The sequence below is a fragment of the Rattus rattus genome, chromosome 10 (genome assembly GCF_011064425.1).
Source record: "Rattus rattus isolate New Zealand chromosome 10, Rrattus_CSIRO_v1, whole genome shotgun sequence".
Taxonomy (NCBI): Eukaryota; Metazoa; Chordata; class Mammalia; order Rodentia; family Muridae; genus Rattus; species Rattus rattus.
This window is the reverse complement of record NC_046163.1, coordinates 70,969,412-70,984,331: the sequence shown is the minus strand read 5'-3', so window position 1 is coordinate 70,984,331 and position 14,920 is coordinate 70,969,412. Positions and strand designations below refer to the sequence as shown.

The 14,920-nt window shown below is 39.3% G+C and overlaps 1 protein-coding gene across 6 annotated transcripts in view; it reads left to right on the top strand.

The window, feature by feature from the left end:
- The window catches only part of Syt14 (synaptotagmin 14), a 231,036-nt gene that overhangs the window by 95,853 nt on the left and 120,263 nt on the right, over positions 1-14,920 (top strand). For 5 of the 6 annotated variants that reach the window (XM_032915013.1, XM_032915014.1, XM_032915010.1 and 2 more), the window contains exons 3-4: positions 6,054-6,218; positions 12,355-12,570. In XM_032915013.1, coding sequence (XP_032770904.1) covers positions 6,054-6,218; positions 12,355-12,570 — 381 coding nt within the window. Of the gene's footprint in view, positions 1-6,053; positions 6,219-9,145; positions 9,392-12,354; positions 12,571-14,920 lie in introns of those variants that run through there. The other variant, XM_032915012.1, reaches the window with a different exon arrangement.

Below are 14,920 nucleotides of genomic sequence, written 5' to 3'. Positions count from 1 at the left end.
AATAGTTTTAAATCAAGGAACAAGGTTTGCACAACAAAAGCTTGTAAGAGAGAGAATTCACTCACAGGCCCGGATCTTTGGGTACAGAATGAAGCATTGCAATACATAGCAGCAGACCAAACCTCATGCCTGGTAAATATCAAGTAAAGAGGCTTCTGGTTAAACAGTGATTCTCAACCTTCCTAACAGTGTGGCCCTTTAATACAGCTCCTCCTGCTGTGGGGACTCCAACCAGGAAATTATTTTGTTGCTCCTTCATAACTGTAATTTTGTCACTGTTATGAATCATAATGTAAATATCTGTATTTTCCAATGGTCTTAGATAGCCCCGGTGAAAGGACTATTTGACCCACAAAGGGGTTGCAACCCACAGGTTCAGTTTGGAATCAGGATTCTCAGTGTCTGACTAAACTCAAATCCAGGTCTGCCTCTGAATGATAATATTTAGATCTCAAAATCTTTAGACTGTTGGGGTCTCAGTAGCGACACCTGTCAGATGTGCTTATTGAGGGCTAAGGAGACAACACTGGTGAGACAGTCTCTGCTAAACAGTGTTGAATAATTGCTAGCATTACTTATATCTGGAGCTTATTGTTTGGCACTTTAGAATATTGAAACTGAATTATGGGAACATGGTGTACTTGTGAACTTTTATTTTTTGACTAAAACCAGTAAATTTATTTCTTCAAATATATAATACTGACATTATATTGTGTTGTGTGCTCTCATAGAGATTTTGAAGGTTTTCCTTAGGTAACACTAGGCATTTAAAAGTAGTCTCTCTCTCTCTGTCTCTGTCTCTCTCTCTCTCTCTCTGTCTCTGTCTCTGTCTCTCTCTGTCTCTCTCTGCCTCTGTCTCTCTCTCTGCCTCTGTCTCTCTGTCTCTCTGTCTCTGTCTGTCTCTCTCTCTGTCTCTCTCTGTCTCTCTCTGTCTGTCTGTCTGTCTGTCTCTCTCTCTCTCTCTCTGTGTGTGTGTGTGTGTGTGTGTGTGTGTGTGTGTGTGTGTGTGTGTGTGTGTGTGTGTATACATGTGGATGGCCAGAGGTCGGTCACTGATTCTTTAGGAGCCATCCATGTTGTTCTTTGAAGCAGGATCTGCCACTAAGCTGCACTTCCCTGATTTGCCTAGGTAGAACAGCCAATATTCCAGGGATCCCCTGTTTCTACCCTGCCAGCACTGGGATTACAAGTATGCAGTACATGTCTAGCCTTTTATGTGGGTGTTGGGGATTGAACTCAGCTCTTCATGCTTGCATAGCAGGCTTAATGACTGAACTATCTCTTTAGTCCTGCAGCAGGAATTTAAAATATTTTTGATCATTTAATCTAACTTTATGCTAATGGAGTTTACTTGTATGCATGTCTGTGAACCACATGCATATAGTGCTCATGAAGGCCAGAAGAGGGTATTGGGCCCTGTGGAACTGGAGTTATAGAATATTGTGAGCCACCACGTGGGTGCTGTAAACTAAACCTAAGGCTTCTGGAAGAAGCCACTGCTCTTAACTGCTGAGCCATCTCTCCAGCCCACAAGAGGCATTTTTTTTTTCTTTATTAACTTGAGTATTTCTTATTTACATCTCGAATGTTATTCCCTTTCCCGGTTTCCGGGCCAACATCCCCCTAACCCCTCTCCCTCCCCTTCTATATGGGTGTTCTCCTCCCCACCCTCCCCCCATTACCACCCTCCCCCCAACAATCACGTTCACTGGGGATTCAGTCTTGGCAGGACCCAGGGCTTCCCCTTCCACTGGTGCTCTTACTAGGATATTCATTGCTACCTATGAGGTCAGAGTCCAGGGTCAGTCCATGTATAGTCTTTGGGTAGTGGCTTAGTCCCTGGAAGCTCTGGTTGGTTGGCATTGTTGTTCATATGGGGTCTCAAGCCCCTTCAAGCTCTTCAGTTCTTTCTCTGATTCCTTCAACGGGGTCCTATTCTCAGTTCAGTAGTTTGCTGCTGGCATTCGCCTCTGTGTTTGCTGTATTCTGGCTGTGTCTCTCAGGAGAGATCTACATCCAGTTCCTGTCGGCCTGCACTTCTTTGTTTCATCCATCTTGTCTAATTGGGTGGCTGTATATGTATGGGCCACATGTGGGGCAGGCTCTGAATGGGTGTTCTTTCTGCCTCTGTTCCAAACTTTGCCTCCCTATTCCCTGCCAAGGGTATTCTTGTTCCTCTTTTAAAGAAGGAGTGAAGCATTTGCATTTTGATCATCCGTCTTGAGTTTCATGTGTTCTGTGCATCTAGGGTAATTCAAGCATTTGGGCTAATAGCCATTTATCAATGAGTGCATACCATGTATGTCTTTCTGTGATTGGGTTAGCTCACTCAGGATGATATTTTCCAGTTCCAACCATTTGCCTACGAATTTCATAAAGTCATTGTTTTTGATAGCTGAGTAATATTCCATTGTGTAAATGTACCACATTTTCTGTATCCATTCCTCTGTTGAAGGGCATCTGGGTTCTTTCTAGCTTCTGGCTGTTATAAATAAGGCTGCGATGAACATAGTGGAGCACGTGTCTTTTTTATATGTTGGGGCATCTTTTGGGTATATCCCCAAGAGAGGTATAGCTGGGTCCTCAGGTAGTTCAATGTCCAATTTTCTGAGGAGCCTCCAGACTGATTTCCAGAATGGTTTTACCAGTCTGCAGTCCCACCAACAATGGAGGAGTGTTCCTCTTTCTCCACATCCTCGCCAGCATTTGCTGTCACCTGAGTTTTTGATCTTAGCCATTCTCACTGGTGTGAGGTGAAATCTCAGGGTTGTTTTGATTTGCATTTCCCCAAGAGGCATTTTTAATAGCTTTACTTGCCTTTGATGAATGATCTAGAAGCCTTGGAAAGGATAGGTCTATGCATTTATTAATTAACTATATCCTTAGAAATATCCAGAATGTCTATAAGCAGATTCATAATGTAAGATTTTAGGGGGAAATTCCCATCATATATTGAATGAAAAATATCAATAGTGAAGTCTAAGTATAATTTTTAAATTAATCATGTACAATGTTCATGTCTGTAGTCTGATTTCAGGCATCTTCTATTGTGATTTTATACATAGGTGAGATTTAGCAAATGTTTATATACTCAGAACTATTGATTATTTGGAATAATAAATATTTTGATCCTGATGTAAAGATAAAATAGAAATCTGAAGTTTATAATATTTGCTATCACTTACTTTTCTATAATCATATTACTACTTTAAAATTTAGCTATGTATTTCCTGTGTTGAAAAATGGGCATTTTATCAAGTGATGGATTAGAATTAAGGTTGTATGAGCAGTGTATTTGTAGCAGGTCCATTTTTCTCTTCCCAGTGGAGAAAAGTGCTGTTCCTGTTTGTTTGATTTTGTTTTTTTTTTTTTTAATTTGTCCAAAGATACAGCATGTGTTTATCAGTAAATTTGCAATGAATAGATTAACCATTAAGAAAGCCTCACATCTGAGTTTTTGGCTTAGTTTTATTTTGTGAATGAAGGTTTTCAAATTGAGTAAGAAGAGCAAATGGGGAAAGCCCCAGGTCTTTTATACCTAACCTTACTTTCATAAGAAAAGCACGTTCATGTTCTCCTCTAAGATATTCTGTTGACATTTCTAACATCACAGCAAAACTACAGCGAGTCTGTTCCCTAAAATTTCTTTCTCCACATCCTCTCTTCCCCATGCTGTAAAACAAATGCTTTCCCTTCATATTTTTAGGTTGGTGAGTGGTACTTCTGTCTACCTGACCATTCAGTTGGAATTAGAATTATCCTCAGCTTTTTCTTGTCTTTTACATCCTGTTGACTGAGTCATTGCTTATGTTCTTTGAACAAAAATTGGAATTCACCCCTTTTCTTTGACACGGCTGCTACTGCTTCATCAAAATCTTGCAGCTATTCAGTGCCTATCTTACTCCATTTTTCATCATTTTAACCAGTGTAAATTTTCAAGACATGCTTGTTGTAACCCTGTTGTTCCCTAAGTTCAAAATCTTTAGACAATATCAAAGATTGACAGTTTGAAGCTTGCTTTTTTCTTCTTGAGTCTCATAATAATATATTCTTGATCTTTCTAGAACACATGTTCTATCTATCATTCATTCATCTATTCACACACATACTTATTCTCAGCCACCTGATGCTGTTAGGTACATGGAGGACAGAGAGGTAACTACAACAGTGTTACTGTTACTCTTCAGTGGTTTGGGAATGTTATATCTTTGGCCATGCTAGTCCATCTGCACTGTTCTAGTCATAGTCAGTCTTTCTTCCTTTCCTTCCTTCCTTCCTTCCTTCCTTCCTTCCTTCCTTCCTTCCTTCCTTTTTGACCTACACTCAAGTGCGTCTTTCTAAACTCTTCTTTGAACCCCAGAGAGTGCTTCTTCTGTCCACCCCAGGGTTTTCCATTCCTGTCTCTGATAGAGCTCACTGCCTTTTATCATGCTTCCTGGTTTGGAGTTGAATTTCTCATGAAGTTAAATTTATAAATTTACAAAGGAATGAGTAAGATAAAAGTAATATAAGAGTAAGTTGGGGGTAGGGATAGGAAAATGCTGAAGAGGAATTGAGAAGGCAGGAGAGACAGTGTGAACACAGGTAAAGCACAGTTTCTCGAAGCTTTGGGTTCTGGATGGGCATGTGGTTCATGTCCTGCAGATCAGTTTATGATGGGAGTGGCCATTGGATCTTTGTGAAGACTGAGTTAGTCACAAGAGACGTACTCCATGTTCTTATTGCCAGCTCCTCCGTTCTTACTGCCCCTCTATACAGCGTTACCTGTGCTTCATCTGCTCCAACACTGCTGACCCAGGTTTGAGTAGACTGTAATGTCATACTCTGCTCTACTTATGGAATGCCTGACAGTCATGAATAATGAAAAGCTAACAGATAAAAGCACTAATCACTCACTAGGTAGTGACCTGGTTTTTAACAAATGAGTTCCGCTTAAAGAATCTTGGGGGAGATTACATGGTCGGTGTTGCTTGAGCAGTGAAGGGGGAAGTAGGCCATACCTCGCAGGAGACATTTGATGTTTAAGATCTGTCTACTCATTCAAAAACATGGCCTTAGTACAGAGCTAGGCAATGGAGATGTGAAAGGACAGGGAGATTGCTGGAGCTGGGAGTCCAGGTCTCCCTGGGTAGTGTCGTGTATCTATTGAGACTAAATTCTTTATAGTCTGACAGCTCATCATACTAAAATCTCATGTTGCTTCTAGAATACAGCATGTCCTATTTCTAGGATTCACACATATCTTTGCTCCATCTTGGAATAATATTAACTTGTCTAAGTCCTGTTAGTTCACAAAATGTAGTTACAGAAGCCGTAGCTTTCAGAAAAGCACATTTACCCTTCAGTGTGGGAACACACGGTGCTATGATCTTGTAATTTTCCAGTCCTAGTCTGTGTTATGCTCCGTTCTAACTGCCTCCATCATACGTGTGCAAAAGCCAGTAGCTGTGTATAGAACAGTTGCTTGGTGTATGGCTGATGTCAGAGATTTTATTGCATGAGAGATGGGCCGGACATGTCAGACGAGAGGAAGAGGCGGAGCAAAACCCACGCCTGTGTGTTCAAGAGCAGATAGACCTATCTGACTGTATAGGAAGGAGGATCTGGAACTTAAATGCTAGGCTAGGGACACCACTGGTTAATAAGAAGGTCTAGAAAAGCTTTGAGAGATAATAATAGTACATGCTCTCATGAATTTAACAATTTTATGCATGAAAAATATTTTTCAAAAAATTTTTCTAATTCTGTGCCAAAATTTGTATAATACTCTTCATGGATTTGAAATAAGTTAGCTGCTTATATTTTAGACTTTTTTCTTTTAAAATTCTTTCAGTATACTTATTTAGAAACATTTTGAAAAAATTTGAATGTTGTTGAATATAATGAAAATATATCTTTACATGTTGTGGGGTTTCTTACAAACTATTTTAAATTATGACAGTTTAAAAGTAGTTGACATTAGATAGCAAACTGTCTAGCATACATTGGAAATTCCTTCTTATTCTCAGCTTAGAGAAAACAGATCCTGACAGCTGTGACTTTCTTTTCTCTAGTCTCTCCAGAGGCAGTTGGATTTTTGTCAGCGGTTGGGGTGTTTATTGTCTTGATGCTGCTCCTTTTTCTCTATATTAATAAGAAGTTCTGTTTTGACAATGTTGGAGGGTTTCCAGATCTTGGTTCAGGATACAATACACGGACGAATTCACAAGATAAAATGTGTAAGTATCACCCTACCTCTTCTTTATCTGCACTGCTCCTTGTTTTAATATGTACTGTGAGAAGGCCAACTCTGGAACGTGATAACCTTTACATTTAAGTCTCTACTTGTAAGACTGAAGTGTCTGTTAAGTAATTATGTTCAGGTCTCCTGTTGCCTTCTGATTGTTAAGCTACTTACTACATAAATGTAGTTGTCTATTATTGCAAAAAACACTGCTTTTCCTTTTCCTTTATAAGGCATGGTTTTGAGCTTATGCTAGAAGTAGATAATGCATTAAGAAAAACAGCCTGGTCCATTGCGCACATGGTTCTCAGGGGAGCTTTCTCAGTGTCCTCCTCAAGCTTTGATGGCACTCAGTCTTTGTTTTACCCATCTTTTCATTCTTAGCTAAAGGATGATTGTTGCTGGGAGGAGGTGTTTTTCCACACCATGTTGTGCCCCAGGCCCACACAGTGACTGTGCTCTAGCATTAGTGGATCCTAGGCAGCGTGAGGACTGCAATGCTGCTTTGCCCCATTTTTAGAGATGCCTTTGAAATATTATTACAAGAGGTTGAGAATAGTAAAACCAAGGTGTTGATTTAGGAGTTTTGAAGGTTGAGAGCAGAGGAGCCATACTTTTCTATGTACAGATGCTGGAGAATGCTTTTCTCTTCTGATAGCCTAAAAGGTGGCATCCCCTCGTTTATAAAGAGCTGGTAATTACCAAATTATGTTTTGATTTCTGTGTTAGAAACTATGCTGCTTTATATGGTCTGCCCTGGTTGTCTGCTTCTCATGTTCCACACCAGAGCTGTGTGTTACTCATTCATGTGAATGCACTGTTTAAAATTCAGTCTCTGCCTCTGTCTCTGTCTGTCTCTCCCTTCCTTTCCCTCTCTTCCTCATTCCCTCCCCTCCTCCCTCCTCCTCACTTCATTCCTCCTTCCCTCAATTTCTCCCTCCTTCCAGTTTCTTCCTCCCTCTCTCCGTCTCTCCCTTCCCCTAATCCCCTATCAGCTTTCTGTAATTCTCTGGTTCAGTTTCCTTAGATTTTCTTTTATGTCTTTACATTTCAAAGGGCTTTTGTTTTGTAGGTTATATCTGTTAATATAAGTTTTTATATTAATCATATATTTACATATTAACCATATATTATATAATAAAATACAATATTGCATATTAATTATATAATTATAATATATGATATAACTATCATATTAATTAGTAAACCAAGAAAATTAACTTTTACCAGCTTACTTTTCCTTGTTTTTCACACCAAAAGAAAAATTTGTAGAGAAGAGTGACATTGTCATAAACATTTCATATAGGTCCATTAGGATGGGCACAATAGCAATCAAATGGTTCTGGTGTCTGCTTTCCTATTAGGTCTGTCTCACCTGTGGGGAAACCTCAGTTTGTAAGCAAGGGAGAGAGTGATGTTAAACATCCCCCTTGCTACCACTGTGCTAGTAGTGTGGCCTCAAGATCCCAGAAACATCCAATTTTCCTCTTACTCATTAAAGTAAAAATTAAATTCTCTCTATGAAGCTACCACACAGCAAATAATGTTGTGTGTCCACTGCAGTGTCCCAGAAATGCCATTCAGCAGGCGCTGTCACCTGCTCTCCCCCATTCTCACCACCTTGCAAAACTGTTTAGATATTTTCCCCTAAGTACAGCTCTTAATTCAAAATATTGCTAGTCTGTTAATAGGTTTATTCCCATATACTGACTCTTAGCATATAAACTGAAGTACGTAATAAAAATCCTTTCTATACTTCTTCTTTCAGGTATAGACTAAATATCCAATAGTATTTGAGGGAAAAATAATGTCTTGCTGCTGTTTTGATAGCTATGGAGTGGGAAAAGATGTCATTGCACTTAAACCAAGTGATTTGAGTTTTATTTTTTCTGGAGGAGTCTTTACTTCAACGTATTTCTTCCAATGCACATTGCATTTACAGAAAGATTAAAAGACAGTGTGAAATACTTCTATCGTGCTAATGATATCAACAGTTAAGTAAATGTTAAATTCACATACCAAAGTAGTTGATATTTTGAGAAGAGGAAATTCCATTATTGCACCTTTTAGGCACAAGGAACTGGAAAATGGCATTTTTCAAAAGTTTTCAGCAGAATCTTCCTTCAGTGTCCTCCCTGGTGGACACAATCAGCAGTGCTGTAGAAGATTTGAGCACTGCAGTTGGGGAAGTCAGCTATGCCATAACCGACTCAGTCGCTGGGCAGGTAGCAAGTATGATGCACGGCTTTTGCCCAGAGGAGGGAAGCTGCAAAGCAGAGGAGGCTACAGGGTCTTCTAAAGCCCAAAGCACAGCATTGCAGGACACCTCCACCTCCAAAAATACTGCTCGTCAGAAAGCACAGTCTGATTTAGATCAGAAGGCAAAGCAAACAACCGGCTGCAACACTTCAACTCCACAAAGACAAGAACAGGAAATATACAAACAGGGCTTGCATATTCGTGAAGGGCAGTGGGCAACCTCAGAATACCAAGAAACTGGCGAGGCTGGAGGTGCTGCTGTGAAAGGCCTCGTGAGTGATGGGATATCAGCTGTCAAGCGGAAAATGAGGCCTGCGCCCACTTGCCACGAACTGGAACAGACAGACAAATGTGAGGTATCTGGAGTAGGAAACTCTGGGAGAGATACAAATGGTTTAAACAAGGTAAGTTACCAAGACGTGAAAGGGAGCCTGAGCAGCAGTGGACAGAACTTTCTCTCTGTGCAGAAGTGCGTGGTCACAGACAGCTCTAAAGCCAGACTGCAGCATGTACCTGTGGGAAGAGAGCAAGAGAAATCGGGAACCGTCACTAAAAGTAAACGTCTCAGTGATTTAGAGCATTCTGAGCACTTAGAAAAGGCAAAGAGCCGGAACAAACACGATGGATTCAAAGGGAATGAGCATTCAGGAAGTGACCATTCTCCAGACGATCCCACGAGAACCAGTAGGTACAGGGCGCAGAGATCCAACGCGAAGGAAGACACACCTTCAGCTCCGCCAACGCATTGTAAAAACGTGTTTCCCAGGAGAATCAAGGAAAAAACAAACCCGACAAAATGCGACAAAGCGAAAGGAGACATGAAAGCAAAGAAAAACGAAGCTAGTTCTGCTAAGAGAGGAACAGCAAAGAGTAAAGTTGGCAAATACTCTAAGATATTACCAGAAAAAGGTGAGGCCTCCTAATGTTGGCTCGAGTGATTAAATTTTCTCTTAATATTTTTAAACTAGACAACATCTAAATTTCTCAACTTTTCTTAACATGTCTACATATCTAATTTAAATTTTTCTTGGCTCTTCTTACTAGGAGATATTTTTAGAGGCATTTAGATTTTTTCAGTCATTTTTAGATAATTTATGTTATTTTATACTAAGGTATTTCCTATGATACCTACAATATCTGAGCAATTTCCAGGAATCCTGATGTTTCCTTTTCTTTTTTGTGTTCTTGTGAGTAGAGTTTCACTGTGTGGTTCCAGTTAGCCTGAAACTCACTATATAACACAGGCTGGCTTTAAGCCTCCACTTACTGAAATTACACCCCTCTTTCTTAATTTAATTTCAATTTAATTTAATGGCAGAAACTCCATGCATACTTTAATTTGAGTGAATTGTCTATAATACATATTTCAATTTTTGCCTTTCTTTTAAAACTAAGTCCTGAGTTGGTTATATAACATTGTTCTTCAAATCTACCTCAATGAGAGCCTATGTAAAATATTATATATTTTTCTTGAAACCAATAACTCCTACATTGTTAAACAACGTGTTTCTGGCTATGTCTTTATTCCTTTGGCTATACTTTAAATGCTCCTGAGAATGCTGTAGTTCATAATGGCTGTGCGCGAGTAATATATTATTTATTCTTTCCATAGACTTAGTATTCTAAGTATTTACAGTGTTTAGTATAATATTTGTGACAGTTTTCAAAACATCATTGTAGTGTGTACTGCTGATAATTCTTCCAGCATTTCCTTCTCACTTCCTTATTGCTGAACTGATCAGAAATCTCCAAATACTGGCTTTTGCTTATAAAACATACACCAGTAGTTTTTATATAAACGTAGATTTTCATAAGATATCAAAACCTGAGTAACCATGAAAATGATGGAAGACTTCAGTTCTGCTATATCACCCCTCTGTAAGAGGGAGAAGTCTGCTATGTATTGAACAGTGAGTTTTTAATGGCACAGGAGAAGCTGATCCCAGACTGATGGGTTAATTAAAATACAGCTTGTGAAGCTGTGTTCATTGTAGAGTCCATTCTCACAGCAGCTGTGATTCGTTGGGCTTCAGTGGCCTTGTTTAGTTGTGGCAGCCTTATTACTTATGAAGAAATAAAATAACAGATTATTTAGAAAATGACAATAGGATGGCTACCAGGAATAAACGCAGTTACAGTAGCACTCAATGATTTTCTGTTTGTTTTGCCTCCTCTTTAAAGCTCTCAAGTATCCCAAAGAAGAGCTGACCTTACTTAGTCCTGTGAAGAAATTGCAAGTGTTTGGCCCCTAGGTTAACATTTCATGCAGTTGTATTGTTGGATTCCTATTATCAGTGCATTAGGTTTCACATGAGACACTCAGAATTAAGAAAGGAGAGTTCCTCTGATTTTTGTGTGTAAGGCATTCTGGAATAGAGGAAGTTTGGCTACAGAGGGATTGCATAGAGTGTGACCTCCGTGAGGAGCTCACAATGTACCTGCTGCCTTTAGGCCTCACTCTGGTACTTCACAAGACATTCACATTCTGAGCTGGGTGTCAGAAGGATGTGGTCTGTTATCATAGCATTGTCTGGTCAGATTCTTGATGTATCTGCATTGCTCTAGATTAACCACCAGCTACATATGGCTCTATACACTGCGAGTGTGGCTGGCATGTTGAATGGTATCTGTTCAGACACAAGTAATGAACTCTTAACTGCTCTACTGCTTCTTAGCGAATATAAACTTTGTACCGCTTAAAATGTACATTATAATTAAGAAATTTGTTCCTAGTAATTTAACTTCTCAATGGTTATGTTAGAAATTTGATGTGTATTCTCCCTCTCTCTCTCTCTCTCTCTCTCTCTCTCTCTCTATATATATATATATATATATATATATATATACACACACACACACACATATGTGTATAGAGTCCATGTTGAAATATATATATCTATCAAATAGAAATATACTTGCAGCTTTTCTCCTTCCTTGTGAGTCGTGAGCTCACCTACTCATCTTAAAGGCTACACAGCCCTAGTGTGTCTATTGAATGGGTGTGCCATCACTTGCCTAACCAAGGCACCGTGATAGGCATGTTGGTTATACATCTTGTTTTCTTTTGCTAGCAACATACTTAAAAATGAATGTTTATATTCAGTTAATTAGAAATGGACTTGGCAAGTTCCTAGAAATGGAACTTTCAAAGACCACACAGTTCGATGTTGGATTTGTTTTTGATGTTTTGGTGTTGATGTGTTGGTGTTTGTTGTAGAAAACTTGTACAAGTTACAATTCCAGAGTGTCTGTGTCTTCCCTTTTCTCTGTCTCCCTGTTAGTACAAAACATTGCTAGTTCTGAAAATGTGGGCCAAATGAAAACCAGAAATTTGTCTTATAACATTAATTGTTTTACTCCAGTCCATAAGTAATGATAGCATTTATAATTTCATTTATATTTAACAAATACTTTACAAACTTGTACAATGTGACAAGTATGATTTCATTTGTACCTAAAAAGGTTGCAAATCCCCGTGACTAAGATTATTTGTATAAGTAGAATGTACAATGTGATATTTCCTATTAATACATAAAAATCTAACCATTGATCTACTTACATGAAAAATATATTTTCTAAAGCTGAAATTTTGGGATGTTTATATATATATATGCGTATATATATATATATATACATATACATATACACTGTTACAGTATACTTTAAATTCAGTTTAAGGGATTGTCAAGAATTTCAGCAATTTTAGAATTGTTTCTAATTAGCTTCACCCTGTGTGTATGTGTACACATACACATTTTCATTTGTGCTTGTATTTGTGTGTTTATATGCATATACATGATAGCATATTTTAACAAGTTTGCCACATGTAAGTTTGTTAAAGTTATAATTTCCTCTTACTGTTATCCAAATAGATAATTCCTACATGGACAGAGATGAGCCTGGTTCATCCTCTGAAAGTGAAGATGAAGCACTGGGTAAATATCATGAGGCCTTATCCAGAACACACAATTCCAGGTGGCCATTGGTCGATTCCAGACAAAAGAGCTATACCTGGGAAACAAGGCAGAAGTACAGCCCCTTGTCTGCAGAGTATGATGGCTACAGCACTGAAGCATCCATAGAAGACGGTAAGGACACTGATGAGAACACTGGGTTTTCAATGAAACACTATTATGTTACATGATTTATGTCTAAAATTCTAAGTATCTGTGGTAGCAACTGAGAGGGACAGGGCAGAGTTCTGTTTCTGAGTGCAATCCAAATAAAGATGTTGAGCTCATGATGAAAATCAGCTCCAAAATACCCCAAATGAAAGGCTAATAATGGGCTCAGTGTGGTCCTGGAATTCTCACGCACAGTGCACAGTGCTGACGTTGAATGAGAAGAGGGTATGACTGCTGTTCCTCTGGTGCAGGCCGATGCTAACATACCTGTCACAGCAGCCAGCAGGCCTGAGCGTGACTCAGTACGGTCTCCACCATCAGACAGGTGCCTTGCTACACAGGCCATGACATAGTGCTCTCTTCCGTGCAGTGTACTTCTGAGGGCAGGGCACTATTACACTGTGTTTTAAAGGCAATTTGAGGGATTTTCAAGGGATTCGGTAATTTCAAGTATTTTGTTACTAAGTAGTTTCACATTATTTGCTGACATGGACTTCAGAACAAAATCTTTGCAGAAGATACAAGTCTATGATTTTATATATTTCCATAACATAAAGACAAAAGGTTTTTGCCATTAATTAAAGCTTATTTATTTTCACATTTAAATACATTATTTGCCTGATACAATGGCTTCTCATAGTTTCATACTGTCTTTATAACCAGAAGAGAACAATCTTTTTTTTTTTTTTTTTTTTTTTTTATTATTAACTTGAGTATTTCTTATATACATTTGAAAGTGTTATTCCCTTTCCGGTTTCGGCAAACATCCCTCCTCCTCCCTTCCTTATGGGTGTTCCCTCCCAACCCCCCCCATTGCTGCCCTCTCCCCAACAGTCTAGTTCACTGGGGTTCAGTCTTAACAGGACCCAGGGCTTCCCCTTCCACTCGTGCTCTTACTAGGATATTCATTGCTACCTATGAGGTCAGAGTCCAGGGTCAGTCCATGTATAGTCTTTAGGTAGTGGCTTAGTCCCTGGAAGCTCTGGTTGCTTGGCATTGTTGTACATATGGGGTCTTGAGCCCCTTCAAGCTCTTCCGGTTCTTTCTCTGATTCCTTCAATAGGGGTCCTGTTCTCAGTTCAGTGGTTTCCTGCTGGCATACGCCTCTGTATTTGCTGTATTCTGGCTGTGTCTCTCAGGAGCGATCTGCATTCACATTTTGATCATCCGTCTTGAGTTTCATTTGTTCTAGGCATCTAGGGTAATTCAAGCATTTGGGCTAATAGCCACTTATCAATGATTACATACCATGTATGTCTTTCTGTGATTAGGTTAGCTCACTCAGGATGATATTTTCAGTTCCAACCATTTGCCTAGGAATTTCATAAGTCATTGTTTTGATAGCTGAGTAATATTCCATTGTGTAGATGTACCACATTTTCTGTCCATTCCTCTGTTGAAGGGCATCTGGGTTCTTTCCAGCTTCTGGCTATATAAATAAGGCTGCGATGAACATAGTGGACACGTGTCTTTTTTTATATGTTGGGGCATCTTTTGGGTATATGCCCAGGAGAGATTAAAGCTGGATCCTCAGGCAGTTCAATGTCCAATTTTCTGAGGAACCTCAGACTGATTTCCAGAATGGTTGTACCAGTCTGCAATCCCACCAACAATGGAGGAATGTTCCCCTTTCTCCACATCCTCGCCAGCATTTGCTGTCACCTGAGTTTTTGATCTTAGCCATTCTCACTGGTGTGAGGTGAAATCTCAGGGTTGTTTTGATTTGCATTTCCCTTATGACTAACGATGTTGAACATTTCTTTAGGTGTTTCTCAGCCATTCGGCATTCCTCAGCTGTGAATTCTCTGTTTAGCTCTGAACCCCATTTTTTAATAGGGTTATTTGTCTCCCTGCTGTCTAACTTCTTGAGTTCTTTGTGTATTTTGGATATAAGGCCTCTATCTGTTGTAAGATTGGTAAAGATCTTTTCCCAATCTGTTGGTTGCCGTTTTGTCCTATGAACAGTGTCCTTTGCCTTACATAAGCTTTGTAGTTTTATGAGATCCCATTTGTCGATTCTTGATCTTAGAGCATAAGCCATGGGTGTTTTGTTCAGGAAATTTTTCCAGTGCCCATGTGTTCCCAAATGCTTCCCTAGTTTTCTTCTATTAGTTTGAGTGTATCTGGTTTGATGTGGAGGTCCTTGATCCATTGGACTTAAACTTTGTACAGGGTGATAAGCATGGATGGAGTCTGCATTCTTCTACATGTTGACCTCCAGTTGAACCAGCACCATTTGCTGAAAATGCTATCTTTTCCATTGGATGGTTTTTGGCTCCTTTGTCAAAAATCAAGTGCCCTTAGGTGTGTGGGT